Source organism: Haliaeetus albicilla, chromosome 13, assembly GCF_947461875.1.
Source record: "Haliaeetus albicilla chromosome 13, bHalAlb1.1, whole genome shotgun sequence".
Lineage (NCBI taxonomy): Eukaryota > Metazoa > Chordata > Aves > Accipitriformes > Accipitridae > Haliaeetus > Haliaeetus albicilla.
The window spans coordinates 20797927-20824042 of NC_091495.1; the positions used below are offsets into that span (position 1 = coordinate 20797927).

Genomic DNA, 26116 nt, shown 5'->3' on the forward strand with positions numbered 1-26116 from the left:
CTGTTAGTGCAAATACTTTAGCCTATCTGTAGGCTCTTAAGACAAATGCTGTATGTAGTAGCATCACCTCAGGGAAAGTTAAGATGACTACTCTGAGACACTGTGCTGTTATAAATCACTGCAAAGCTAGCATGGGTGCTCACAACTGCTTGGTCTCTTGGTCCCAAACTATGCATAACGGAAGTGGTGCAATGATGTGAAATTAAACGTTTAATGACTTGGTTACTGCTGCTTGCTTCTCGCATAATGTCTTGGACAGGCTGCTTATTTCCCCTTTCTGCATGAAGAAATTTCCATTTCTTTGGGCCGATTCAGCCACAGTTTCTTACAATCCTCTCTGGTTCTTAAGTGTTTCTGGCTTTAAAAACGATGTTGTATATAATATTGTCAACTGAGCTTATATCAGCAGGACATCACTCAGGAGAATGGACAACAAATATGCTGCATGTGTAGGTTTTTTGAGTCTATCTGATCAAGCTGATAATAAATTTATATGAGAGTTGGGCTGTTGCTGTATTACTTCTTATAACTGCAGAGATCACAGGCTACAGAAGGAAAGTTTGAGAGAATAACAAGGCTTTTAGTTTCAAATTTAACCCCTGGTTTCTGGAGGGGAAAAAATACAGGTCATCTGTATAAATATCTAGTGTCTCCCTTGCCATGTGGTTTAGTCTGGGAGTTATTTTATGTTAATGGAGACTGTGATACCCAACTAGACCGTTGTCTGCAGAACTTCTTACAAATCTTGAACCTGAGGTCAAGTATTGTCAGAGATCAAGAGCAGAGAAAGGTCAGAGCCTGCATCCCATACAACCTGACAAACTTTAATGCAGATACCAGCCCTGGAAGAAGGGGGCGGGTGGGTGGGTGGGATTACATACAACTATTCAAAACAAATCCTGCTGTAGGCTTCCTGATACAAACTTTTTTCTCTCTTTTTTTTTTGGGGGGGGGGGGTGTGCTCGATTCTTTCATGTCAGTTATGCTTCATACTGATTCTTTCTGTGAGTTGCTCAAGTTATGGCAACAGTTCACAGAAGGAAGCATAATATAATATAGCATCTGGTCCTTAGCCCTTTTCAGCACAAGGGCTCTCTGCTCTGTCTTGTGCAGAGAAGAGCATGTTATCAGACTTTAATAGATTATGTGACCCTGAATGGTTTAAATTGCCTTGAGTTATGAGTAAATGAAGATATTTCTGACAATGCAACTATCAAACGGTGTTTCTCACTTGAAAAACTACATACTCTGAGCTGCTCCTTGTTCTTAGTGTGAGAACTAGTAGCTCTGAAGAAAAAGAGATAATGGTCCTTGTAGTTAAGCTGCTGCTTGGACTCTGGAAACTGTTTTTAATTCACAGCCCTGTATAGTATTATATAAATCATTTACAGCATGTTACATCAGTAAAATGGGACAAAGCTTTGCTTTGCAGGCTTGAAGTGTTGGTTTGCTCGACGAATGTATAAACTACAACTTCGTAAAACCCACAACTGATGCAAATCTAACCTGAGAGTGATTCCTTTTATTATCAATGGTGAAAGCTTTATCAGTAGCCTTATTGTTAGGATAGGGATAGTATTATTTGGTATCTGGATGTCTTTCTCAGTAGTGATGAATTTATGTATTCTTGGCTACACTTTGCATTCAAGGATTATCAACTCTCAAGGATTCTTGGTCAGTGGGTGTGAAATGTTTATTGTATGTGCTGTGATTAACGTTGTTTTGGACACAACTTAGTTCAATGTCATTAATTTTATTAGTATGAGAAGGTATAGTCAGATGTGGGTACTGTTAAGACATCTGATATCTTATTTTGGCATTACTGCACACTTCAGCATAGTGACTTCTGAGTCTTTCCCAGGTGGATTGAACAGAATCAGGCATCATAATAATCTAATCCATTTATTCATACTTATAGTTCTGATGCGGAGACATATTGCCCGATACTAGTAGACTAGCCATCCTGTGTAGTCTCCATCTCCTACATCACGCCATATACACTCCTCTCCATTATTGGTGAGGGATCTGTGTCATTTACATGTGCATGTATATTTGCTGCTCTGGTACTTCTGTTGTCAGAATATCCCATCTGGAAACACTTTCTTTTCCTAATGAATATGTCATAAGGCAGGCTTAATAACTATCTGGCTAAGCTTTCTCTAGGTAGTTCTTGTTCTCCAATGTCTTCCACATTTACCTGTATGATCTACCATGTGCATGTGCAACTCTCTTTTATTCTGTAGATGCTCTTTCCTTAGAACCAATATGCTGGCTTTTGGCTTTTCTGACCTCTCAGCTCTTTGGTCTCTAAGGCACAGGATATCCCCTATTAAAAGGGAAGCAACAGAGTCGGAAGTAGTTGTAGTTTGTGACTTTACCAGCCAGCACTGGAAATGCTGGTCCCATGAACTTGCCACAAGGGGGTTTGTGGGATCTCAAATTATTGTCTCTTTGCAGGGCATCATCCAAGCCTACAAGAGTGGCATAACCCTCCAGTGAAACACCACTAGCCTGGGCAGGTGGGACTTTAGTGGGTCTTTCTTCTTCTCCGTCTCTGCAATAACAACCATTGGTAAGAGTTCCCTGCTTGCAGGGCTGCCTCATGGGTGGGAGAGGAGTGGGAATGAGGACCTGTACTATCAGATGCTGCTCCAGCCCTATGGGGCTTCGTGTAGCTTGTCTATATCATGCAATAGGTAAGCACCTATAAACCTAGCCCTAGAAAGCCTTTGTCAGTGCTAGCACAGTAATGATCTCTAACTAATCAGATACAGGTATAATTAGCTCAGTAGATATCCCTACTAAGTTACGCAGCTTTTGGGGCCTGACCTTCACAGTGCTGCACTGCCTGTACTTTCCCAGGCCTAGTGCTCTCTGAGAGGTCTGAGGTGAATTGTGCATTGAAATGAACTTCTCCTGTTATAAGGAGAGGGGATGATTTTGAAAAACTCTTAATATTGGCTGTTGAATCTTTGGAAGCTATATTTATGAATTATTCCTTCTTATTACTACCTGTATTGGATGAGGACCTGCTTGTTTAGGTGACAGTCGAGTAGCTGGATTAATGAAACAATTCAATTGAGTCAGGTTTCAACAAATTAGTAATGCAAAGACATGAAGGAATGATGGAAATAAGCGGGGGGGAGAACAGAAACAATAAAAAGTATTTAGGTACAGTGTTACTTAAGGCAGGTGCTATTAATTATTGTCAGTGCATGTCCCCAGTCCCCAAAACCGTTAATAACTCGCCCTGATGTCTTTTTCTTACTGTGTGACTCAGTATTATAAAATCCATGGGGGTAGAGTATGTGGAGAGATGGTCGCTGAATACCAAAAAACCCTCACAGGTTTCCTGATTTGTGTTGAATCTGTCAGCTCTCTTCAGTTTCAAGTACATTTTTAGATCAAGAATTTTCTTTGTGCACCCAGGTGTAGCATTCTTTTGATTTCCTTGATCGTTATTGAAGAGAGATTGACTTCAGCATATTAAGACCCCAAACAAGTGCTGAGAGGGAGAAAGAAGGGATGGTTTTTTTACCGAGAGGTCGGGGGGCTCACCTCCCTGTGACTCAGTACATCTTTCTGCTCTTTTGCACGTGTAGTGTTCTGGCTGGGAACTACGTTTGGTGTGTTGTGCTATCTGGTACGGGTTGTACCAGATGATGGCAGTGGAGGCTCATTAGACAGGACTACACAGGCTGTGGGTTTCCAGCGAAGAGCCTGGGCAGTTCCTTCCAGCCTTTGGTACAAAGCAGCTTGCTTTGCCTCAGGAGTTGATCCTCATCGCTTTCTGAGCTGTCAGAGTGACTCTGTTTTACCACAACCAATTTAAGTTAACGACATTCAAGAAGAATCAAATTTGTCATGTTAAAATATAAGGGGGTTTTGTGACGTTGGCAGAGATCTAGACTAAATGTTTCTGGCTGTTACTCCATGAAAGCTTAAGCTACTTTTTCGTTTTTATTTAAGTAAACTCCTTGCCCTGAAGGTGGGAGGGGGTGGGTGAGGAATGACTTGATAGCAGGGGGCAAATATAAAAAGCTGTAGTATTTTGTTCTTTTTATCTCATTCTTTTAAAGCTGATGCTGTGACTTTAGGGACTTGTTCATGATTTTTCAATTGTGGAGTTGAGAATGCTGTACAAGTCACCTCTCTGCAGAGAATTTCAGACAACTGGGTCCTTGATTTTGCTTTTTCAAGTTAAATTGTTAATTGCATACAGGTTAGGGTCTTAATACTCTGTTGATAACAGTATGTTGTAGAAGACGAAAATACAGATAGCCTCACAGAGCCTTGCCTTGAGCCTGTTACGAATCCTCTTTCTTTATGCATGTTCTTGAGACAGTGGGTGGTGCAGCCTCATTGATGCAGACATCACTACATGACTGAGAAGGATAATTGATGATGTCAAGTAAAGAGACAAGGTCCTTTCCAGAGAACTCAATGAAGTTTAGAGGAGTGACTTCACAGTAGGAAGCTTCATGTACAAGGCATGGCTATGGGGTAAATGACACAATTGGGAAGGTTTTTTGAGAAGGGTTTGTTGCGGATTTTGTGCCTTATGTGGTAAGGAAGAGCTTATCCCAGGCTGTGGTATGGAACCATTGAAAGCAGGTCCAGCTTCACAAGGCTGAGATTTTTGGCCAATCTCATAATCTGAATGGAACTGCATTTATAACTTTTGATCATGTGGGATGGGCAGCCCTGGCCTTCTGCTGATTCCTTCTTCCCACTGTTATACTTCTGTGCTTTCTTCATTGCTGTCTTTTCCATGTCATGTCATCCCAGATCTTGTATGTTACCGCATTTTCTGCAGATGTTTCCATAGGAACCCTCTCTAATGCCTTGAAGAGTCATCTTCAGAGTTCCTTTAGAGCTATAGTACTAAACACGATTAAAGAAAGAGAAGCTAACTTGCTGCTGGTTTTATCTCTCAGATGTCTTCATCCCCTGCTGACACAAAGTCTTTTCTTCTTGTCTTCACTCTCTTCCTAGTTATTTTGGGCTAACAGGGTAGAGGTCAAAGCAAGTTCAAAGTGGGGCACGAGGTGAAAGTTCCTAAAGTCAAATGACTATGGGGTGGTGTAATTTCAGAGAAGGTGCTAGGGAAAGGATTTGTGATGAGACTGAGGTTGTCTGTGCTAGCCTAAGAATAGAAGGAAGTATTGTCCTCTCTAGCCTGAATGTCCACCTTTCTTGAGTGGATGGATGTCATTACCTAGTGCTGCCTTCCCATTTTCTGGTGGCAAAGCTAAGTACTCATTTGTATGAATTTCAAAGGTCCTTTTTTAAACATAAAGTAGGGCAAGTAAACCATCTCATGGTGAAGAAAGGAAGGAAGGGGAAAACCTTCCTCCTGTCCTTCCCTTCTCTGGTTAACACAGTATAGTAGTTCCTAACAGCAATCCCCCAAAGGATTGGGGGTTAGCAAAGAGGCAAGGAGCAGGCTATTGAGTGAGGGGTGGTATTTGTTACATTACAGACATTTTATTATGTTGCCACAGATGATTCCTATGGGGGGAAAAAACAACAGCTAGTTCAGGGCTGTGAAGTCCTGGCAGTGTAGGGCTTTGGGCCAGCAAGAGTTTCTAAGATTTTGAGCCTCTGTAGTTCTGCTCAGCCTGTGGTGGAGCTGCTCAGAAATGGCCAGGCTTCTGCCCATTGCTGGCTGATGTTCCACTGGGAAATCCAGTTAAAGCAACTTGATGTCTCGAAGCAGTTAAAACATGGAATAACAGCCTAGGGCCACTTTCACATTTGAATCCTCTATGAACCTCAGGTTTGTGTAGGGGAGTTTTCTGCTGAAGAGTCCCACACCTTTGATACGTTGATCTTTTCCCTGCTCTGTGGCAGCTGGCAGAGCTGCTCTACAGGCTTGGCCAAGTGGGATGTGGCACAATGGTCCATGGGAGGTCACTGGTGGATGTGGGGACAGCACTCACAGTAACATCCTCTGAGCTGTCTCCTGAGCACTGACAAATTTGGTCTGCTTTCCTCCATCTCATTCTTTCGAGACTAAGCCTGCTATACAGCTTCCAGTGTATACACAGTACAAATATAACAAAAAGAAGATGACTGCAATACTCATCCCAAGCATTTTTCTGGCCTTTCACTCACTGAAGGAGCGTGCAACTAAATTTTGCTGTTGCCTGGAACTTCATAGGGCTTAAAATAGTTAAATAACTCTGTTCAAATGTGTTTTTCAGTCTACCACCCTTAGTTATTGGTCTGTACTTCATCACAGCACCAGCTAAAATGAATAGTGATGGACACCTCCAACACACACTCTGGTTCAACCTGCCAGGGTCCCAATGAGAGTGTTCTGAGCTCAATGGCTGTATCCAGCTGACAAGTGTATCCTGCACTTAGAGCAGACTTGGTGAGTGTAGTGTGAAATCTCACAAGAAGCTTGAGAAGCCAAGCAGGTTCATTTGGTATATGTAGCTAGTGCTCACAGAGACATTTGAAAGAATGAGTGAGGATAGGAACCCCCGACTTGCTGATGTTCAGTTGAATGTAGGTGGTATCAGGTTTCCTGGTACCTCAGAAGGTCTCTAGTGCAACCTTCTGCTTAAAGCAGTCAGCTATGAGGTCAGCCCAGGTTACTGAGGGCTTTATCAGGGACACATTTCAGATAAGCTGGGCCCATTTTCAGGAACCAAATGAACACATCCTAAGGCTGTGTGAGTAATCAATAACTTTGGGGGTTTTTCTCCTAGTTTGTCTGCTGTATTATAAGAAGACATCTTTTCCATCTAAACTGAATTTGAGTATTTTTATTTTTCTTATTGCAACATTGGAATTCATCATGAACAAAAACTTTCATTTAGCCCAGATTAAAATATTCAGGTTACTTGTAGGGAGCACAAAGGAAAGAAAAGTTTAGATCTTCTGAAAAGTATTGGAGGAGGAGCTGGTGGTGGAAGCAGCTCGGTGGTTCAAGCACTCCCTGAGGGTGTAGGAGACCAGTATGCAATTTCCTCCTGTGCCTGGGAGAGCAGGATTGTAGCTCACTGGAGACCACCCCAACTGCAAAGTGGAGCATCTTTCTCTGAGTATTTAAATGTGTAATGCAAAATAAAATAATTCTAGCACTGGCACTCCTTGCTGAACTGCCCAGTGGCTCTGTAGATCAGACACTTGTGTGTGAGGCAAGACACCTGGCTCCCAGGCTTTGCTGAGTGTCTGGGTGTTCAAAGCAAAATACTGTCAATAAGAACGTTCTGTAAATTTGGGATTAGGTCATTCCTGTGGGAAGTGATGGCTTGTATCCACTCAGGTAGGAGAAAGAATTAAACCAAATCTCCCCAAAAATGTGTTTGAATACTCAAACAACTGCTGGTAAAGTTTACAGGTTAGAGAAGTGACTCTTCCTCCAGCTTTTTTTTTTTTTTTAAATCCTTCCCCACCCCACCCCACCCAGCTGAAATTATTTGGTGAATTTGCAGATGTTTTTCAGTCTATGAAAGACACATATTTTTGTTCTAAGCACTTTTTGTTTAAAATACTCTTTTACCTCTGGGCAGTGAGAATGGGAGTCAAACAAACCTCCCATTGTGGGTAGCAGGAAGTTGCAGTTGCCGCAGCTGAACTGGAGGCACTGCAGGTAGGATACTGTCTTGTGAATGAAGAGATCTTTTATTGATCATCTGTTAATCACACACCAGTCTACTCCTCTTAGCAAGTCTGCAGAGCCTCTGAATCCCTTATTTACAGGAATGTGAAGGGCAAGCAGGAAAACAAAGCTGAATTTACTTAATATGTGTAACAGAAGCACATAAGTGAAGCATGTGGAAATGAACATTTGGAAATAAGACCACTCATTTTGCTGCTTCTAAGGAAGATTAAGTTACGTTGCACTTTATTTCAAAATGAGGGAAGCTATACAGGCAGTTACTTAATCCAGCTGCTTCATTGAAAATGCTTACGCTTTGACCTTTATGTAGTTTTTGGTGAGCATCCCTCAGTGTCTCTTGGCACAGGCACGTACCAGGTGACATCCCAGTAGCAGCCTTATGAGGGAAGTGACACAGCTGCTAGTGTAGTTTGTCTTGGTCTTTGAACTTGGTTCAGATCTTCTAATGTATAAGACACCACTTAGCCTCATTCCATTTACTGAAGAGGGTAAGTCCCAATTACCCATTCCTGCTTGAGTTTTATAACAATTGAGGTTTATATACAAGTAGGTTGGCATCTCCTTGTCTAGTCCAAAGGCAAGGGTGTGTCATCAGCCAGACATAAATTGCCAGCCACTTTGCATAATCTAAAGTCTCCTGGGCTGTTTGATTAAACTTTGTATCCTGTGTAAAAAGCTACTGGGACGTGGCTTTTTGGTGTATTTACAGCAACTACTCACCAAGTCTTCAGGAAATCGTCTTGAGCTGCTGAGCCCAAGGGAAAAGGGACCCAGATAAATTATATGCAAAGCAGATGTAGTGTTTGGTGTGCTGGGTTTACTGTACACATTGGAGCTTCTTACATTATTGAATTTGCTGCTCTAAATTACATGCAATGTACAGCTTAACCTTAGATGCTCTCCAGTCAGCACTATGTAGGGTCCCCAAAACCCTGAAGGCTGCTGTGCTTCACAGAGTGGGCTGAGATCATGGACATTTCTTTCTCTCTTATCTGATGTTTTTCTTCAGGGACTGGATAACCTGGAAAGCTATGGGAAAAAGAACTGCCTAAGGCATTACATAGTCTTTTTAAACTTGATATAGAAGGGGAATAAGGAAAAAAAAAAAAAAACAAAAAACCTTGGGAATGACTGACCATAAATGTATGTGACTCATGTTCAGACTCCAGCCTTACAGTAAGCGTAGGAATTAAGCACTGGAATTAAGGCTGCTCTACAGTCTTAGTTTAGCCACTTTGACTGTATCTCAAAACAACCTCTAGCTACATAACGGCATCCGATTTTTTCTGGGAGATGCTCTTCCCCCTCCCAGGGACAGGCTGCTGGGGCCATTGTTTTGGAGGTATATTGTATGTTGCCACATAAATTAAACCCAGGGGCTCACAAGTCATTCAAGCCTAAAATTGTTGAGGGAAAGTCCTCCAGGTAGTAAAATTTTGAATTTGTGGGGGTAAGAGTGAGATGAAAAGACAGCCTATATAAATGCTGTGAAATTGTTTGCTGCCAGACCTTTTTCTGGGGGTAGTTTGCCAGTGCATGTGCACAATTAACTGTTTGCAGAGTTGTCCGCGGTGAGAGATTTTTGTCAGCACAAAAGTTGGCACTGAACGCCTAGATATCCCAAGCTCAGAGTTACACACCTTTCTACGTTGTTGGTCGGTGGCTTACTACAGCTGGTGTGGGACAGAGGTTAGTGAAGAAATGGGTACTCCATCTAGTCAACCATGGATATTTGCACTCTCACTTATGTACAGAGCCCAGCCTTTAGACTTCCCCCTCCTGAGGGCTGCTCACTTGCCCTGGGGCTACGCCTCCTACAAGCGTGGTAGCAAGGCGTCAGTGGTGGGAGCACCTCTGTGCTTGCACTGCGTCAACAGTTGGCTGTTGCTGGGACGGGGTATCATTATTTGTGGTGAAAAGATAAGCTTTGCCAGGTTATGTCCATCTTGTATATGGACAAATCTCTAATGAGTGGAAGTGATTTTGAAATGTAGCCAAGACTATAGGTCTTTGACTGGCTAAGTCACTGTTGAAATGCTTGTCATGTGCTAGTCCTTCCCCTGTTTTAAAAACATCCTGTGTAGTAAACCAAAGTTAAATCTGACTTTCCTGTGGCATAAACCACTTGAAATTACAGAATTGCAAGCCTGCAAATTTACAGGACATTTTTAAAAGAAAATGTGGGGAATAAAGACAAATATTGCAGCAGTGATGTTGAAGCCATGATGATGTAAGGATACAAGCAAGGCTGTGCTTGCAGGGCAGTACCTTTTATTAGACCAGTTTATATGATTAGAAGAAAAAGGTAAAATTTCAAACATTTTTTTTCTTTAGGTCTGAAATTGAAGCATTTTATTCAAGTTAAATATAATTTCTCTGGGTTTATTGACTCTAGGCAAATTTTTTGACAATTTAAGCTTAAAGTGTATTTGGTTCTTGTGGCGCGAGAGGAGTATAAGCAAAGAGGAAGTGTTAAGTTCACTAGTCCTGTGGGACAAAGGTAGAAAAAACTTGTTGTTAATTAAAACACTACTGTTGTGATTCAGAGACCATCTGATATCCATGCAGGATCATTTACCAGCAAACCCCATCCCAACAATGCCTACAAAGACTGAACTAAATGGAAGTTTTGCATTTACGTCAGATCCCAGCCAGGACAGTGGGTAGGGAAGAGGAAATTCACTGGTAAATGGAAAAGGAACTAAACAAAATCAGCAGGGAAAGAAATGTTATTTTCCAGCCTACAATAGGATATGACAAACAATGGATGTAGCTTACAGTTATTTATGAAAAAGGTCCTTTTGGAGCAGTGACGTTCTCATCTAACTTTTGTAGAAGATGGAGGTTCACCCCTCCAGGGGAGGAGGGCAAGCAGAGAATATGTTCGATTTAACACCTCATTCCTTCCCTGCTTAGGCTATGGGAACCTGAGCCCCAGCACTGCGGCTGGTCGAATCTTCTGCATCTTGTTTGCACTCTTTGGAATCCCCTTGAACCTTGTAGTCCTGAATGAAATTGGGCAGCTAATGCTGTTGGGGGTTCAGCATTGTGCCCGTCGCCTAGAAGAGGTGTTTCACAGACAGGTAAGCAATGTGGACAGATATGCCTTACCCTCAAGTTCAGGAAAGAAAAGACAGAAATGGCATTGTCTGGTATTTGGGATCCTCTGACTAACAAGGACAGCCTGCCTACCTATTTGGCCAAAAAGACAATAATACACAGGAATAACTGGAAGCAAATAAATTTAGTTTATGACAGCTCTATGAGGTGTCAGATAAGGTTGTTTATTAATTGAGGGAACTTCTGTGATGAATGGCTTCCCCTACAGCAGCAGAAGTGCCAGAGCCTCAGAGTGATGCACAGTCCTAGAATATCTGGTCTGTTTATTATCAGTCATAGTTAGAATTGCATGTGTAAGTTACATGGGAACATTGTGGAATAGGCTTTAAACTGGTATGAATTTAGGACTCGCGAAGGTGATGCCCAGTTTGTGTTGACTGGGAGAGCCACACTGTTTATTCTAGTGGAATGTCGTGAATGTTTGTGTGGTTTTTATGGAGTCCAGCATCATCTTCAACCAGAAACTGAGCTGGGCTTTCCCTGCCACCCTTCTTGTGACAGTCTCTTCCTTTTTTTCTGTTTTACTAGAAAAAAGCTTCCCTCCTGATTAAGACCTGTGCACTGGTAACTGGTTTGTTATTGTTCCTCCTGCTACCTCCCTTGTTGTTCTCTGACAAAGAAGGCTGGTCTTATGAAGAAGGCTTCTACTATTCCTTCATTACCCTCAGTGCTATAGGGTTTGGAGATTATGTGGTTGGTGAGTAGTTCACATTTCATTGCTTTCACCTACTAAACATCAAAGCCAAATGTGTGGCGTATGAAGCTCCCAACTTGGCTGTTTTAAACCACTAGCAATCCACAGACCTGGTGATAAATATGTTGTGGTAAGCATTTGACAGGTTGGAGAAGACATGATTTCTGAGACAGTAATGCTACCTGTGGAAGAGCAAAGAAATCGTTTCCCAGACAATGAGTAATCTTCCAGCATTCAGGTGATCTGTCCCCTGAATGACTACAACACCAGACGGGAGTGCTATGCTTTTAACCACAGCAGTCGCTGGTGGTGTGCTTGGTGTGCTCCAGTGCATCAGCAGTGACTAGTTTTAAGCAGATGCTACTCTGCATCATCGTTAACAGACAGTGACCATTTCCTCTGTCAAACCCCCAGAGAACTGCTTTCTAAAAGGCAGCTTAAGTCATTTAGGTGTAGACTGTCAGGCACCAGGCACAGCCTAGTTTTGGTTGCCAAAACCCTTTGCCAGAGGAAATGGGTTTGGACCCATGCCCGATGCATTTGCTGAAACACAGGACACACCTTTTTGATAAAGACTTTCTCATTAAAAACAAATTGATTATAGAAACACACGCACCCTTGAATCCCTGGGAGACAGAAAGACTAAACCATCTTATTACAGATCCTTTCTTTTCTTTTCTTTGTAGTGCTTGCTTGATGCTTGGACAACTTAATGGGGGTTACCTTAGGACTTGTCTATAATGCATCAAAGTTATGACTAGAGCTTGTGTAGGCATGCTTAAATGAGCTGGAATCAAGTTAGCTTGTGTGTAAGGGTAGCCAGATGGAGCTTAACAAAAGCTAGCCAGTTCAGCATTTTCCCACGCTGATTTTATAGATGATGCTGAACTCTGTGCTGTGGCAGCTTTAGTTTTCTCAGTTTCTGATAACTAATTTTGAAGCTCTTCACTAGTGTACCTCCCACTTCCAGGCATACCTTCAGCTGTGTGGTACCTTTGTAACAGGCATACCACCATAGATACACTAGGTTCAGTATGGGAATATGTCAGTGACCTGTGGTATATAGAAGCAAACCATTTTGGCCTTAAAATAGTGTGTTTGTGGTTTATGTCTCAACATAAAAATAATCAGGGTCAGGGCATGGGTTCAAGTGACTGTCACTATTTTGTGACTGTTATGCTGTTTCCCCAATAGTGTGATCCCTGGCGCTGTTCTGGACCAGGTAAATTCTGGGGGATATCACGTGCCAGGAGTGGTGCTTGATGTTCACTTTGGACACAGCTGCTCTGTTTTGGGGGAAATATACGCCAGGCTATGGCACTTGGATTTGAAGTCACAGAGAGGTCCCTAGCCTGTTTTATTTAGTAATGTTGATGTAGCTTCTCTTACTGGCCCTGAAATCTGATATTTTACAAACTCAGTAAGCTGTTCTATTGTACACAGGGTGCCATGTAGATTCTAAACTGCTTCTGATCTTATCCCTGAGACTGTACTTATCGGATGGTCTCTGTGGATAAAACATTCTCCTTGGAAGCCTCAAATAGCCCTTCCCTCTTGTTTTCATTTATTGTTTAGAAGCAAACAATTTTTAAACCTTTGAGTTTAGCATCGGTGAAAGGTGCTTGTTTGAAGGATGAATATAATACGCTTCCTGGTTGAAGTTCACCTTGATGTAGAAAGCTAGCCCAAAGAGTAGTTACCACAGAAGTGGTTGGTAGCTCACAAATATTTACCAGTGGCTTAGTGACAACCTCAAAATGTCTTGTGGTCCCATTATACTGAAAACACATACAATGTGTATTATGTAATATATAATAATACCAAGTAAACAGATGTAAAGGATTGGCTGTTTAATATGGCTCCACTGACCAGTTACTACTTATCACAATCTTGTAGACAGTAACAGTTCATGGACCACTATTTGGGAACTGCTAGTCTGTGCAGGTAATCACAGGACAGTATTCCTACATACAACCAGTCACAGATGATAAATACCTAAACACCTGCCTTTATGGAAGTCCCATTTCAACCCAGCCCTACGTGTACCTTTCATTGGAACATGGTGTGGAGAGTGGCCTCCAAGTTCATGGAGGTACCACCTCAGACATATTAATTCCTCACACTCTGTCCTGACAGTATCAGGTGTTCTGTAGTATCTGCTGTGCTGTAGGTATTCAGTTACAAAGTGACAAACCTTCCTAAGGTAAGAAAACTAAATAATGAGACCTGAGAAGCAGTAGAGAAAAAGCCTATGCAAAAAATCTGCTGCCACTGATTTGTATTCTGTATGTTACCTGTGTTTGTAAGGGTACCCCAGCCTGCTTTACAGATACAGCCTGGTAACTTCATAGGGCTGAACTAATTCCTTTGCTTTGCCTGTTATTATTATTAATGTTACTACTGGCACTAAGCACGTAGAAGCCACTTTGCAGTAAACAGACCTGTGTGTTTGTGTATGGAAGCACAACCAAAAATACAGCTTTGCTCCAAAGGGATCACAAAGTACCTAGCTGAGCAACTGGACAGAGGTGGCATAGTTTCAAGCTGTCTTCTAAGGCTTGGTTGTTCTTAGGGGTTTTAGGACTGCTCAGGCCCCTTCCCTCCCACTCTTAGAGACGAACTCACTCACTTATATCTGGCTTAACAAGATACATGCACCACTACATAAAACCCACTTAGCTCTGTGCCGGCAGGGGACCCCTGTTACATACTAATACAATATTGTGATGCTGAGTGGCAAGTAGAGAAATGAAACTATACGCTTAAATGTGAATAATTTCACTTTGACATAGATTTAATTTGGGATTTATTTTTCTTACGGGTAATCTTCAGAATTCCTAGGGAGTTCTACGCTGTTGCTTACACATCATAAAACATACCTGCTTACAACATCTGTTCACATGCTAAGTAGATGGCATACCTGTTTTATATAGAAATCACTAATATTAGGTCATATTTCCACTGTCTTTGCTTTACATGTGATGTCTCCTTTGAAGCACTCTTGATCCAATCGAGAAATGTTTTGGGTGATTCTCTTGTAGGGATGAACCCAGACCACACCTATCCAGGCTGGTACAAGAACGTAATCTCTCTGTGGATCCTCTTTGGGATGGCCTGGCTAGCACTGGTTATCAAATTTTGCATCAACTTTCTAGAAAGCTCCAGTGACTTCTGTCAGTGCAACAAGAAGAGCACAGAGATGGCAGAAGACTTAATGGATGGCAACAAAAATAGTATGACAGGACTTCATAATGTGGAGATCTGCAATGACAAAGACACAAAACCAAAAGGACCAGATGAATCTCACACCTACACAGCTCCTACAGAAGCACTCTAGGGAAGAAACATATCCTTGGTGTCTCTTAGGTTTTAGTGCACCAGAGATGCACCACTTAGAAATGTGGGAATGGAGCTGCCCTGATGTTCACATGGATGAAAGCTTGCTTATTGAACTTGAAATACTTCTGTTCTGAATTAAGTGATGTCAACAAAATGTTTCATTTGCAGCACCACCAAGAATTACCAACAGGACTCTTAGCCAAAAGTAGATTTACAGAGATATTACCTACCCTCCCACCTCAATATATGAGGTAAACTTTGATATCTGTGCACAACACTAGCTGTTGTCCTTTTCTTTACATTGAAAGTTCTTGTAGCCTCTGATTGTAAGCACGGCATTTTGCAAATACCACAACTACAAAAGCAAGTGCCATTTAATGCTAGAAACAAATTGCATGCTGCTAGAAGACTTAATGAAAAGCACTAAACTTATCTGGCAGTCACTGCAAAGGTGCTCCATTACCTATATGCTTGTGCTTGCCAAAGGTGGTAACATGCTTTTGCTCTCTGATCATTAGTACATGGATGGCAATGAGGCAGGGGTTGTAAAGGTGCCTAATAGAAACAAATAATTAAATTTTTTAAAAGAAATTTCTACATCAGAGGTCCACTGATATTAAAAAGAGACTAGGTAGATAAGCTATTCCTTACTCCAGAACTTATGTAGTCTTATCCCACGTGAAGTATTACATAGACCAAATGTCATCAGCTAAATGTGATGGTTCATTTGGATAGATTTTTATTTTGCCACATCTTGAAAGCCAGAAAAGGAGGACTAGAGGCAGTTTTAAGCACCAGTGGTTCCAACATTATCCCGTGGCCAATGTTAATAAGGGCTACTTTAATCTAGAAACAGACTGAAGTATCTTCAACTGTGATCAAGACATGCTATTCTGATGAACTTCTCATGTCATATAAGTACAACTATCTTTTGATCTGTGGAATGCCAGACCTGCTTATTTGGCCTTTGTGTCAATCCTGAAACAGAACTGGTTTTTTTTAATTCCATTAAATTCTCAGAAATCTTTTGATAAATTATGCCATTTATAAAGATCCAACAGAGTCTAACTCCTGCTGCCATTTAAATACCCATATCTAATCTTCTCATTTTCTTATTCCTGTTGTGCTGCTTGCATCCTAGAGCATTAACTTTGAAAACTTGACCATAGTAGTAAACCAGAACAAAGCATTTGGGTGAGCCTTCAGCTGCTGTGTTCGACCAAGATTCCACATGGATGGTGGAGAAAAGACTGAAAACACAGTCTGTTGGAGTGCAGGACTCTGGAATTAGAAATATCCATAGCTGGATTCACAGAAATGCAGAAAGTGAAAAGTTTACAGTCTTCAGGAACAGAAGTTCTGGAACATGCATTGTGGAAAAGAGTATTTCCAGAGTAGGCCAGTCTGAGTGTTGATATATGGTAGAGCTCATTACAGGAGAAAATGCAGGAAAGGAATCTGCTGGATGAAATTTGGTCTGTCAACCTTTTGTCAGCCTTTTCATCACTGGCCTTTTGCCAACTCCATAGTAATAAATTATCTCTCAAATACTGTTTCAGTGGGCAGCAGAGATAAGAAAGGGAGGTAGTAGAAATCTCAGGTCATAGTTGGGAAACTGATGCAAAATAAATACATTTCAATTTTTGAACATTGGGTAACTTCTTTAGCAGCCTTTAGTATAAACTTTTCTGTTTCTTCTATGTTTTGTGTTATTTTTGCTGATGGATACACAATATAGGTTTTACTAAAGTTTATAATGGGCTAGCCTACAATAAGACCAAAGTGAATTTCTTTAAACCTAAGTGAATTACAATTCCACGGCATAAAATTGATGCATTTTTATGCATATCCTTTGCACCTTCTTTCAGGTGCAAAACTTAATAAATATAACTGTATTGTAAAATCTGGATGCACAGAAGGTAGTAGGAGTTTCTACTGTCAAAGCATGGGAATGACTATGCTAAATCTATTTCAACTTTAACTTGAAATGTCACAGGTTCTGGGAATTACTACCACCTCTGCTCTTTGAGAAGGTTTAACTTGAGAAGAGTTTCTTCTTTTCAATTTGAATGTCTATTATATTAATCACATCTAATTCATATTCCCATGTACTTGTAGTTGTGGATGAGGTTTTCAAAAGTGCCTTAGAGGTTTGGGCACCCTGGTCCCACTGAAGTGCAAACATAGCTGCATGCCTTAGGAGAGCTAATATATACTTCTGAAAGCTAAAAGGAAGAGGAGCTCTAGGAGTAGTCCTGAAAAAAAGAAAAACTAGTAATTCTTCATAGGTCTCGGTGCTTCCACTGTATGTGAGGGTTCAGCCACAAACCTAAGCATGTGGCTGGGTCTCAAGGTGACTCAATATCTGTCCCAGCAATCCTTGCTTATTCACCTCGTTCCGCAGCTGTGCTCTTGTATTACTCAGCAGCTCACAACCAGCAGAGTCCTGCCACTAACTGTCTGATACAGCATACTTTATGGGAGGCACATCTGAACTGCTTGCAAGCCACATGTAGCTCCAAAGCTGCAAGTTGCCTGGTTGGGTCTTGGATCACCTAAAAAAATATGAAGTGAGTCAAATACCATCTCTGCCTGGGTTCTCTGACTCCAAATTAGCATGTTGTCACTTATGAATACTCTTTTATTGACAGTTCCACAGCTAGCTTTTGATGTGGACAATAAATATTATTGTATCTAAGTCCTCACAAATGGCTGTGTCTCTAGTCTTTCTGTTCTTTATAAAGCTGTGTTGTGGTTAAATGACATGGATGAATTTGTTTCCAGAGGGATGAGAAGAAAGTGGAGTTTTGCAACATCATAAAAACATCATCACCAATGTGTCTACTCTACCAAAATATGAAAGGTTATCTGCTCAAGGGTAAAATAAAGACAACAAAAGCATGGTGCTGTTATCATTCTTGTCACAGCTGACTTGCAGTCTTCTGTAATCTGCATTGGAAAATTACAGATGCTCCTTGATTGTGTGGTGCATTTTGTTTTGTTTTGTTTTTTAAATAATGTCTCTTCCTGTTCAGATAAGTGTGCAGTTTCCATTAGTGCTTTTGGGTTAGAAATTCACTGCTCTTATTCTTCACAAGTTAATTCTTCCCTGTTATCCTGTTTTCTTCCTTGGGAGAAGTAGGGGCTGGAAACAGGTTCAGTTAGTAAGGATAGTTGTAAATATTTATGTAACATCACTGTCCAGAGGCCTTTTCACAATCACATAGACCATAATGTGCTTCTGACCTTTATACAGTTTCCCAGGAAATCAATCCCTTAAAGCAAGAAAATAGGCCTCTCTCTAGCTCCCCTACTCCAAGGACAAGTCCTGGCTTCAGCCTCAGTGTTTCTCATGCTGGCTTTTTCACCTAGTCCAAAAGAGATTTTTACCCCTTGGGGAGAGATATGTCCAGAAATATGTAATAAGATGTTACAGCAACATAGTACAGACTGCTCAGAACTGCACAGTCTTTGATAGTCTAGTTGACTACAGTATTTTAAGATCCCTAGACTAGAAAAAAAAAAGCCCCATGATGGTCTCCAAGTCAAAAAAATCCAGGATGACATTTTTCTCACAGTGGTTGGCTGATGAGATCTTAACTTGCAACTGATATCTTATTGCACAACTGATATCCTAGCTCAGTTTAGAGCTGGGACTGTTTAGCCTACGAAAGAGAAGGCTCAGGGAGATCTAAACAATGTATATAAATTCCTACAGGGCGGGTGTAAAGAGGATTGAGCCAGGCTTTTTTCAGTGGTGCCCTGTGACAGGACAAGAGGCAATGGGCACGAACTGAAACACAGAAGGTTCCTCCTAAACACCAGGAAACACTTTTCACAATGCGGATGACTTGAGCACTGGTACAGGTTGCCCAGAGAGGTGATGGAGTCTCCATCCTTGGAGGTATTCAAAAGCCATCTGGACACAGTTCTGGGCAACTGTCTCTAGGTGACCCTGCTTGAGCAGGGGAGTTTGAGCAGATGACCTCCAGAGGTCCCTTCCAACCTTAACCATTCTGTGATTCTGTGTTTCAAGGTCAAGCCATTCTCCTCCTCATAGTCCATAGTCCACAGCCTGCCACTCTCTCCAAACTATCTCCGTTAACATTCAGGTTGCATGCTCAGCAGGCCTGGTAGACCTGATTCTTCCCAGGGAAGAAATGGATCTTTCCAGTCTGAATGAGCTTGATGGGGTGGTCTATTTCTGTATGTTTTTCATAAAAACTTACAGAATTTTCATTTATCTATACAGATATCAACCAAGATTTAGGTTCTATTGTATTGGACAATTTGTAGACACTAATTATTTTTATCTCACAGAGAACATCTTTATACAAAGGGTAGCACAGAGCAGATACAATTAGTTGGGGGGGATCTCCTGCAGATTTTTAGACAGCATTGTGCCATTCCAAAAATGTGCAATAATGTTCAGCTTTTCAGCTTGGTGTAGCCTCCTCTCATTGTTATATACCTGCCTACAAGTTTCAGTAAAAGGATTCAACGCTTCATCTCTGACACACTTCAGGTAAGGCAAACCTCACTTTGGTTTTCTCTTTCTAAACTAAAGGGTTACAAGTGGCTACTTACCAATTGAATCAGGGCAAAATTTTAATGTAATTAGGTCTTATAATACAAGCTTGCCATCTCTGTAAATAAATATTCTGGCTGATAGAAGAAGGGGATGCAATAAAAAATTGGTCTTTTCGTAAAATTATGTGGAAGCTTACAGCTGAAATGGGGTTGCGTCTGAACGTTTAGGCAACTATCTGTCAAGCTGCATAGTTCTGGGCAAAGTTGCAAAGGTTTCTTAGAAAGATGGGTGATTATAATGGAACAATATCTGTGCCCTTAAAAATTCTCATCTCTCAGGACTGAGATTCAAACAGCTGGTTTGAGGGGTTTTTCTCAGAGATAAACTGATACACGTTTTAAGCTAGCACTAAAGAAGTAGAGAGGATCTCTGGTACCTCCGAGGTCAAGGCATGTTGCAGTAAGAGCCACTGAAAAGCTGTTACTGTTGTTGGAGGAGACAGCAGCAACAGGGCATTCAGAAATTATGCATACTGGAATAGGACAAAATGAACTTCAAGAAAACACATGAAAACTATTTTAAGATCTTTAACACTGAACAAGGTTTCAAAGGATTATTGTATTCTAAAGCTGTGGATGTTAATATATGTGCAGATATGGTCTCTAAAACTTTTTATTCCTTTTCAAGTTTTGAGCTAAGGTACCTTTATTTTTAAGGGAAGTTGGCTTTTGAGCCCAGAACAGAATGTTTCAGCTGGGCAATGAGTTGAAGCCATAAGGATTGAATATGAGGATATCTTTTGATGTGACATAAAATATAATGATGACAGCTAGTAGCCACAAAAGAGCGTACTGTATAGTGTTCTTGTTATGACACTGGACTAAAACTTTGGAAAATTTAGGATCTGTCACAGAATTTCTGCTTGATTTCACAAATAAGGATATTTACCACTCTATCTGCATCACCCCTATATAACATCTAATTCTCTAACAGGGTAATATTCCCTGCTGTGCATGGGGTAGCTAACAGTGGGATTCACTGAATCCAGAAAATAATGAAAGGAGCTAACCAAGCCAGTAAAAAAAAACAAAAAGCCAAATGGGTGGACAGGACCCCATTCTTACTTAGGCATAGTGAAGTGCCTTTGGACTGTGTTCAAGTGTTAGATGTAAAGCCAGTACTTTGTCTTGAAAAAATGAAATAAAAGTGCTTGGGACTCACATCTGAGAAGGAGGGACCCATTTTCAAGTCTCCACTCTGACTCAGGTAGGGCAGGCCAGCAGTATTACATCAATGCCATCTACCTAAGGTTCATGGCCAGGCCATCTCAGCCAGTCTTGAAGCTGTTTCACTGCTCATAAATTATTAACTTGTCCGTGAGGCAGGGAACTATTACCTACCCCCTCTCTCTTGCTTGATGAATCATTACATGTGTAAATCGTAATGTGGATTTAGCCCCTAGGGAATGACTACAATAGGAGGAGAAAGAATAGTCCAGCGCTTGGATAGCAGTAGCCAGTGGTGTGAAGAATTGCTGTTATAGGTGTCGTCAAGTTAGCTCTCATGAGTCTAGATGCTTGGTGGTTCTCAGGCACTGTAACATCTTGGTTTTAGATGGACTTGTCCTGTAGTAGAGTCCTTAGCCCTGAGAAGGGTAATCATGCTCCCCATATAATGTATGGGAATGCTTAAATGCATAATTGGGAGACCTTCCTTGTTCTTTAGCAAGGAATTGTCCATGTGAGCTTGCAAAAACAAGCAGAAATGTCTGACTGGTTCAGACAGGCACCTGTTTCCACACAGCACTCAGCCACAATTCCTGGCAGGGACAGACACCTACACATGAATCTTCTGTTTGTGGAAACTCAACAGAGACACCTCAAAACAGCCAGCAGCCAAATGCTCAGGGAAATCATTTAGGTCAAAGTGATGCAGGTTCATATTTCTGTGTGATTAAAATCAAGGGATTTAAATCTGTATCACAGCAAAAGCCCCAGGCTAAACAGAAGCTACTCTTCCTCAGCATCCTAAGCTAAAAATTTGTTGCAGGAATAGAAAGGAAAGGGCCAGTGATTGACTCTATAGCTCATTTGTGAAGGTATAGGGGATGCAAAAATGTGACATTTAGGATCCATTCCCGTGAATGTTAAATAGCTACACCAAGTGGGACAAGTGTACCTGCAGAGACTGGAAAAGGCTCAGCTCAAGGTACCTAGCAGCTCCAGCTCAGGAGGGGCAGAGGCTTCAAATTCTGGCCCCAAATCCCAAGTGAGCACCTGCTGAGTAGCTAGTAGCAATTTTGAGGAGTTCAATAGCCCCTAAATACGGGGACTGAGGCACCTACAGACCAGTTGCCACTGGAGAGACCTGAGGATGCCAGCTGCGATGCAGAACTGCAGAATATGGTTAAGCTCTGCTGAACTCTGTTAATTTACATCAGACCTGAACGATCTGTTTTAAAGGATGTAGCTGTACATACAACTGGAATAACTGTGCAATGCCATTGCACAAATAAATGATGTGCAGAAAGAAAGTTGACCTGTGGGTGGGTGAGCAAGTTTCTCACCTATAGTCAAAGTCTCCGAGCCTTGCCCTCCCTTACCGTATTTCTGAGCAAAGCCAGCTGATTAGGCAGGGTCTGGTGTGACTGACCTTGCATCTGGTTTGAAACCTGCGCAGCAGTCTGTTGATTCACTCTAAGAAACACAGATACTAACTCTCAAGTTTGCAGCCTGAGATGCCTTCACTCAGACGGGCATGGGAGGGTTACTTTAGGTCTTGGTTTAGATGTCTGTTAACTCACTGTACAGTTCAGCAAGTCGCTGTGGGTCAGGACAGTTCTAACCCGAGAAATGAGGGATGCTGAAATTCTGCGTGCACACAGACACACACAGCGGTACACAATACAGTAGGAACAGGATTTTGAATGCAATAGGTTACGTATATGAGAAATGGTGAAGTAGAGTGGAGGGAACATAGGATCATGTTGTAGGAGCATGTGTTTCTGGAGTAATTCAAACCTTATCTGCACAAGGAAGTATTTGCCAGTTAACTTCAAGTGGTATTGCTATACCAGGAAACCCTTCTAACAAGTATAAAGCTCATATTACTTTCCCCAAGGAAATAAAGGCTTATCTTGTTGGAATAACTGTTGCATTCTGGACCAACACAGGCTAGCAAATCTTGGAAGGAGGAGTAAGACCTTTCTTTAGCTTTTCACTTCTCTGTAATTCAACTTTTTCAATAATAAAATTGAATTAATCTTCCTTATTCTGTAGCTCCCAGAAATACTCAGAGAAATCACTAAAGATTTGTACAATACTTTCAGAAATAAGATACCTAATGCACTCTACTAGTGTGGTGGAGTACTGTTAGCGTGCTGTGAGTACTCACACAATCTCTTAGACAAGCTGTTGTCTCTAGCTGGTGGCAGCATCCACACAGCTGTTGAGGAAAATGAGACATGGTCTGCATGGCTGCCAGTTTCTCAGAGGTAATCTAGTTTCCATCTATTGCATTTCTGTGGGGAAAAAAAAAATATCTGAGCACACCTGAAGCTTCATCAGGCATGTCATGCTAAGTTTTAGCTAGTGCGTGTGGCTGTAGGCATGCAGTCCTAAATTACAAGCAAAAAGTAGCTTTGGTAAAATCTTTTGGTATACAAGAAACCCAGGGTATCACTGTCACTGCACAGGTACCGCAGAGCACTTCCAGCCTTCCCTTGTCTCATCCATCTCTAAAATTTTCTTCTTGTTTCTGCTTCTACTGTTCTTTAACATGTTTATTTTGACTGAAAAGGGCACTGTAATGTTGCAGACTGATTTGTTAAAGATTAGGCAAAGAATTAATCATCTCACCCAATATTAGGTGTCTATATATAAATTAATCAAAGGACTTCAAGGCTATGATTTGTCAGACTCACTTTTAGAATCAGATTAATTTTGCCTGAACAGTGTGTACTTCTTTCAGGTGCTTGTATAGGAGGCTTCGGCATTGTGCACATTAAGATGTTGGATGAATCACATCCTAGAGGTCTTTACTCGCCCTGTGTCTAGGCCTCTGATTAGTCTTCTGTGTTGATGGAAATAAAACAATCACTTTTGCTTTTATTTTAGGTCAGTTTCACATTTTGGTTTTCAGGCAGTTGGCAGCTATGTCATGTTTGGTCTGCAGACACTCCCAGGGAAGGGCTCAATCCAAGCCAATTATTTTCATTACAAAGAGATAAAAACTCAAACATTTTTCTTTACTCTCACATTTTGTAAAACATTTTTCTGTTTTTCCACCCCAAAATGGAAGCTTCAGGCTCAAACTACTTATTCCTATACCCTTCATATGTTTAAAGATCTCCTCTGCTCACACTGTCCTGGGTTCAGCTGGGATAGAGTAAATTTTCACAGGAACCTGGGAGGGGGGCACAGCCAGGACAGCTGACCTGAGCTAACCAAAGAGCTATTCCATACCATGTGACATCATGCTCAGTATATAAATGGGGAGCGGGCTGGGGGGGCTCTCTCGGCTTTCGGTGGGGGAAGCGGAGGAGCGTCAGGTTCCGGGTGGTGATCAGTTGCGCTGTGCATCACTCGTTTTGTATATTCTTTTATTAGTACCGTTGTTGTTGTTGTAACTTCTCTTTTTGTGTTGTCCCAGTAAATTGTCCTTATCTCAGCCTTTGAAGTTCGGGGGGGGGGGGGTTTGTTTGGTTGTTTTTTTTTTTTTCTTTTCTCTTTTCTGATTCTCCTCCCCATCCCGCCGGAGAGGGGCAGGAGGAGTGAGCGAGTGGCTGCGTGGTCCTTTGTTACTGGCTGGGCTGAAACCAAGACACACACTTAACCCAAGATTTTTGTTTGGTTCTGTGCTTGGTTTTGATGGAGGTGGAAGTTTTTTTAAAACTCTTCTTTAACAGCCCAGTCACTTTGGGAGCTGGAAAAGGAATGGACATATCTACTCCGTGCAACGCAGGCACATGGGCTAATGCTGACCTATTCCTACCTAAGCTGGTGTGTCTGAATGATGCACAGCAGACGTCTTTGGAGAAACTAGCTTTGGTTTAAAAGCAGCAGGCTTCCTTGGAAAGACCCTCCCTCCCAGGTGCTGTGCTACACTATGGCCCTCGTGCTTGTGTTGCTAGATGCAATGCTGCTGGATGGATCAGGTTTCTCTGTGCCCATGCTTTGCTGTGTGGTGTAGACATGCCAGCAGCCACCGCTTGACACTGCTGTCACCCCCGCTTCCTTACCATGCAATGGAGAGTGCTGTTCTTAGGAGCCCCCAAAGAGCAATCATAGGGAGCGTTTAAAGCCAGCACTGTCTGTAAGTTGTTTATAAATGCCAAGTCTCACTTCAGCTGTTTTCCCATTGAGAAGTTCTCAGTTAAACTGCAGATCCAATCTGCATGCCTCCTCCCCCTCATAAAAGTCTAGAGATCAAGATAATGGAAGAACACTAAATATATGCCAGATACTTGATGGGATAAGTGAGCACATTGTGATTAAATGCAGTGGATCATATCTTCAAACAATGTAGATTTATACAAACTTATGTCAGCCAAGAATGCAGGCCCACCGTAATATTTTCAGCTGGAGCTGAAAGTTAACTGATAAATGTAAGAGATTTAGATCTCTTTAGATTTAGAAGGTCAGTCAGGCTTGTCCAGTCTTTCTTGTACTGGAGACCAGGTAGGAGCTCTGGGCTCCTTCCACTTGAGCCCCAAGTCAAGAATAGTGGTGTCTTATATGTTCCTGGTGCAGGAGGGACACCTCTGATTTCCACTCCCACTTTTCCTTTTCCTTTGTGGACGCAGCAGCTGCTACATCCCTTGAAGCAGAAAAGCCTCCATGTGACACACAGCAGGCACTGGATCGGGACAAGACCACTTACCTGTTTGAAATAGTTTGATCAGTCTCTGATATTGTTGTTTGAGGAATGTTTCATGTGGGATGCGCACATTCTCATTTGCACAGTATAAGCTAAATACAGGGGTGCTCATAGGCAGCCCAAGAACCACTTCCAACCCATCGATGAGTCCACCTGTACCCTGAGCAGTTTCTCTTTTTTAATCAAATAGTTTTAAATTATGTATTTATCTGACTATATAATTCAGTACTCAGCTGTTAAGAAGCTGGACAAACCTGTCTTGTAATGTTGGTTTCTCAGTCTCTCTGAGGGCAGAGGGACAAGTTACAGGAATATATCTGTTCTGATTCTTTCTTAGTTTTCTATGTTCCATATAGAGACTGTTGAAAGGTTTTACTACCCCGTATCTTTTGAGCGTGGACTTCTCCTGCATAGGATAATCAAGACTGAGGAGAATAAGGCCTGCTTTATGTGTCCCTATGGATAAGGAAGACATAGCAATTCTAGCACCACCAGAAATGAAGAAAGCAGGTATGAAAGAATCAGCTCAAAGATGACACCATCAGACACCAAAAGCAAATAATGTCATCTGCAGGGACTTTTTTTTTTTTTTTTATAGATGCATTAAATGGTTTAGCCTCTTCTATTTCTTCAGCTAAAATGTTTTCAGTCTTTTTCTTTAATAATAATTTTCTTCACAGTGTTGGAGAATGCAGAAATCAACGTTGGGCTTGTTTGATTGCCACTGCACTAAACAGCAGACCTCTGGTGTTAATGGAAGGTGCCAATTTAATTGGAAAGATCTAATTTTCCATTTCCTGGGTCTGTGCAATGTGATTTTAAATATAAATGAGAGTCAGACCCAAGGGGATGATCCAGATTGATTCATTTAAATTAACATCAGTGTCTGAGGGGATGCTCTTATGCCCATTTCTAAGTG

The 26116-nt window shown here is 41.6% G+C and overlaps 1 protein-coding gene across 1 annotated transcript in view; it reads left to right on the forward strand.

Moving 5' to 3' along the window:
• The window catches only part of LOC104321747 (potassium channel subfamily K member 17), a 30710-nt gene extending 12942 nt beyond the window's left edge, over window positions 1–17768 (forward strand). Inside the window, exons 2-4 of the mRNA XM_069800370.1 lie at window positions 10553–10719; window positions 11285–11453; window positions 14492–17768. Coding sequence (XP_069656471.1) covers window positions 10663–10719; window positions 11285–11453; window positions 14492–14787 — 522 coding nt within the window. The 5' untranslated portion in view covers window positions 10553–10662 and the 3' untranslated portion in view covers window positions 14788–17768. The remainder of the gene's footprint in view (window positions 1–10552; window positions 10720–11284; window positions 11454–14491) is intronic.
• Window positions 17769–26116: the final 8348 nt, after the last annotated feature.